Source organism: Anabrus simplex, chromosome X, assembly GCF_040414725.1.
Source record: "Anabrus simplex isolate iqAnaSimp1 chromosome X, ASM4041472v1, whole genome shotgun sequence".
NCBI classification, from domain to species: domain Eukaryota; kingdom Metazoa; phylum Arthropoda; class Insecta; order Orthoptera; family Tettigoniidae; genus Anabrus; species Anabrus simplex.
This window is the reverse complement of record NC_090279.1, coordinates 195,781,811-195,786,205: the sequence shown is the minus strand read 5'-3', so window position 1 is coordinate 195,786,205 and position 4,395 is coordinate 195,781,811. Positions and strand designations below refer to the sequence as shown.

The 4,395-nt window shown below is 42.4% G+C and overlaps 1 protein-coding gene across 1 annotated transcript; it reads left to right on the top strand.

The window, feature by feature from the left end:
• Positions 1 to 507: 507 nt before the first annotated feature.
• Positions 508 to 1,598, top strand: LOC137503183 (craniofacial development protein 2-like; the record flags this gene model as incomplete). Its single annotated transcript, XM_068230677.1, has 1 exon — positions 508 to 1,598. A coding segment is annotated over exon 1 (843 nt), but the record flags the coding sequence as incomplete, so codon positions are not given.
• Positions 1,599 to 4,395: the final 2,797 nt, after the last annotated feature.

Here is a 4,395-nt window from a genome sequence, read left to right as displayed (position 1 = left end):
GTGGAAGCAATGTCAGGACTCAGCTAAGGGCCCCGTGGTCGCCAACCCACGCTCCAAAGTTCAGAGCCCCTGGGGCCTCACAACTGAGGCTGGTGCCAGGAAGGTCATCTGGCAGTAAAACATGCCTTGTAATTTCATCTCACCTCATCCCTGACTCCGTATTAGGAAACGGGACTAAGGTGTAGTTGTACATTAAAGGTATTTTAGATGGGGGGGGAACCCAACAGATTTAATGCACTAGTTTGAGCACCTTATTTTGCCTACACATTAGCCTTCTACTGGACCTACTTTGAGCTACTTATTACTATACACGAACCTTTTCTTGAGCCCTGAGCTCCGTAGTGCTGAATTGGTAGACCTCGGCTATCTTCCGACATCCATATTGGCAACCTTTCAAACACAAACTATGAATCGCTTATTCATCGCTGTGCGACATCTGGCGTATGCTTTACGAACTAGTACTGTTGTTATTGGGCCCAGGAAATGACCTGGGGGAGTCTCTACGAACATCTTGAGACTCTGGCTAGAAACGGGGGTGTGATGCGAATATATGAACTCACCAAGAGAGTTCACTTAGCCTCTCACACCTCAATTCTCCAAATCCTACCTACGCGTGGTGCCCCTGTTAAGCTGAGCAACCCAGTGGAAGGTTGGGTTTACAACCCCAGCGGGAAACTGGGTCAGTGAGCCAACAGGAGTGGAGGACAGTGGAAGGCAACGGGAAACCACCACTGTAATTTTCCCAAGAAAACCCCATGGCTTTGCTCAATTCAAAATATTCCGGAGTTTCAAGTTCCCCAGTCGGATCTCCGGGGGGAACTACGTTGAGAGAAGCCTCAAGAAATGTGCGATGCTGCAAGGAACAGTACTGTTTAGGAACTTGGAATGTAAGATCCATGTATCAAGGAAAGCTGGATATAGTCAAACGAGAAATGAAGAGACTGGGCATCGATATACTGGGAATAAGCGAAGTGAGATGGATTGGTATTGGTGAATTTGCTACAGATGAGTACATGGTATACTATTCTGGACATGAAAACCAAAAGAAAAATGGAGTTGCCCTCATAGTTAGCAACAGGGTGCGTAAAACTATAATGGGGTGCAATTTTAAAACTGATAGAATGATGTCTGTACGTTTTCAAGGCCAACCTTTTAACATCACAGTCATACAAATTTACGCACCAACCACTGAAGCTGAAGAGGAAGATATTGACCAGTTTTATGAAGACTTACGAGAATTGCTACAGTTAACACCAAAGAAGGATGTCGTCTTCATTATTGGCGACTGGAATGCCAAAGTAGGAAATCAAACTGTAGATGGAGTAACGGGAAAATTTGGCCTTGGCACAACAAATGAAGCTGGACAGAGACTCCTAGAATTCTGTCAAGACAACTCACTGGTCATTACCAACACACTGTTTCAATTGCCCAAACGACGCCTATACACCTGGACCTCGCCAGATGGTAAATGTCGGAATCAGATCGACTACATACTCTGTAGTCAAAGGTGGAGGAGTGCTGTACAGTCATCCAAAACAAGGCCTGGGGCTGATTGTGGATCAGATCACGAGCTCTTAATTTCCAAATTCCGGCTCAAATTAAAGAGGATTGACAGAGCTAAACCATCAAGCAGATATGACCTAAATAGCATACCTCTTGAATATACAGTAGAGGTTAGAAACAGATTTAATGGATTAGATTTAAGAGATAGAGTTCCAGAAGAGCTATGGTCAGAAGTACGTTGTGTTGTTAAGGAGACAGCGGAAAAGCATATTCCCAAGAAAAAGAACAAGAAGAAGGCCACATGGTTATCGGGTGAAGCACTACAAATAGCAGAAGAAAGAAGGAATGCAAAAATCAAAGGGGAAAGATCGAAAATGTCTAAATTAAATGCAGAGTTTCAGAAACTAGCTAGAAGAGATAAGAATGCCTTTTTGAATGAACAGTGCAAGGAAGTTGAGGAAAATAACAGACTGGGTAAGACAAGAGATCTTTACATAAGAATTGGAGACATCAGAGGGAAATTCCAGGCTAAGATTGGAATGATAAAAGATAAAAATGGAAAAGATCTTACTGAAGCAGAGGAGATTAAAGAAAGGTGGAGGGAATATGTAGGCAATTTGTATAGGAAAGATGGGAATACTCCTGATGATGAAGTTACTCTGTTGTCAGAGCCAGAACCAGATATCTTAGAAAGTGAGGTCAAGTGGGCCCTAGAGAGTATTGCAAACAATAAGGCAAGTGGTTATGATGGAATCCCTGCAGAACTGTTCAAAATCCTAGGAGAGGATGCTGTGAAAGTGCTACATTCAATATGTCAGCAAATATGGAAAACCCAGCAGTGGCCAAAAGATTGGAAAAACTCAGTGTTCATCCCAATTCCAAAGAAGGGCAGCGCTAAAGAATGTTCAAACTACCGAACAATCGCACTTATATCGCATGCTAGTAAGGTTATGCTCAAGATCCTGCAAAATAGGCTTCGGCAGTATGTAGATCGAGAACTACCTGAAGAACAAGCCGGTTTCCGCAAAGGCAGAGGAACCAGAGATCAAATTGCTAATATTCGCTGGATTATGGAGAAAGCAAGAGAATTCCAGAAAGACCTATACTTATGCTTTATTGACTATGCTCAAGCCTTTGACTGTGTCGACCACAATAAATTGTGGCAAGTACTCAAGACTATGGGAGTACCAGATCATCTTATTTGCCTTATGAGAAATCTCTACTCTGATCAGGAAGCTACGGTGAGAACCCTATATGGAACAACTGAATGGGTCAAGATTGAGAAAGGTGTACGTCAAGGCTGCATATTGTCACCTTACTTATTCAACTTATATGCAGAGTATGTGATGAGGAATGCCAAATTAGATGAAACAGAAACTGGAGCTAAAATTGGTGGGATACATATAAATAACCTTAGATATGCTGATGACACCACCCTGTTGGCAGAAAGTGAAGAACAACTTAAGTATCTACTAATGAAGGTGAAAGAAGAAAGTGCAAAAGCTGGACTAAGGTTGAATGTCAAGAAAACAAAGATCATGGCAACTAAACCTATCACCTCCTGGCATATAAATGGTGAAACAATGGAGGTTGTTCCTAGTTTCATCTACTTGGGCTCCAAAATAACTGCTGATGGCGATTGCAGCCATGAAATTAAGAGACGCTTGCTCCTTGGGAGGAAGGCAATGGCCAACCTTGATAACGTTTTCAAGAGTAGAGACGTAACTTTAAGAACGAAGATTCGTATAGTGAAGGCTATGGTCTTCCCAGTAGCAATGTACGGAAGCGAAACCTGGACAGTAAGAAAGGCTGAGCGCCGAAGAATAGATGCATTTGAACTATGGTGTTGGAGAAAACTCCTTAGAGTTCCGTGGACTGCGAAGAGATCTAATAAGTCCATATTACAGGAAATCAACCCAGGCTGTTCACTGGAAGGTCAAATACTCAGGCAAAAACTAAAGTACTTCGGTCATATCATGAGAAAACATGATTCACTGGAAAAGACCTTAATGCTGGGGAAGACTGATGGTAACAGGAGAAGAGGGCGACAACGGATGAGGTGGATTGATGACATCAAGGAAGCCACGGCTCTCAATTTAGAAAGACTTCGGAAAATTGTATACGACAGGAAGAAATGGCGCACTTTGGTCTATGGGGTCACGGAGAGTCGAAAGCGACTAAACGACTAACAACAACAACAACAACAACTGTTGTTATTTACACAGCAAAGCCAAACTATATCATTCATGATAGTAACAAGATTCGCATCGAGAAATGTCATATAATGTTAAATAATGTATGTGTGGCACAGTTGTTGACGTAAGATAATAAATGTTTAGAAAATTCATATCGATCGATCATATTATTGAATCAATTTACATTTAATTTCCATCCATTTGGCAGTATAACCGGAACTGGCAGCGCTCCCTCCTTACTTCTCACCCCGTAAAAATTGGGCTCAAGAAAAGGTTCGTGTATAGTACAAAACACTACAAAATGCCTCTCTTGATTTGAGATCATACTTCTTACTGGAACAAACTCTCGGGTGGGGCATTTCAATAAATGTACGACCATAAGGCTGGTGATGTAAGCAACGAACAGTGATGACTATGTTATTCATCAAGATGAACCTTCGACGTTCGCAATTACGAGTCTAGTTGGAGAGTCAAGACTTGCTGTAGGAATGGCAATATTAAAAAGAAATGATAATAATGCTAATGCTAGGGGCTTTACGTCGCACCGACACAGATAGGTCTTATGGCGACGATGGGATAGGAAAGGCTTAGGAGTTGGAAGGAAGCGGCCGTGGCCTTAATTAAGGTACAGCCCCAGCATTTGCCTGGTGTGAAAATGGGAAACCACGGAAAACTATCTTCAGGGCTGCCGACAGTG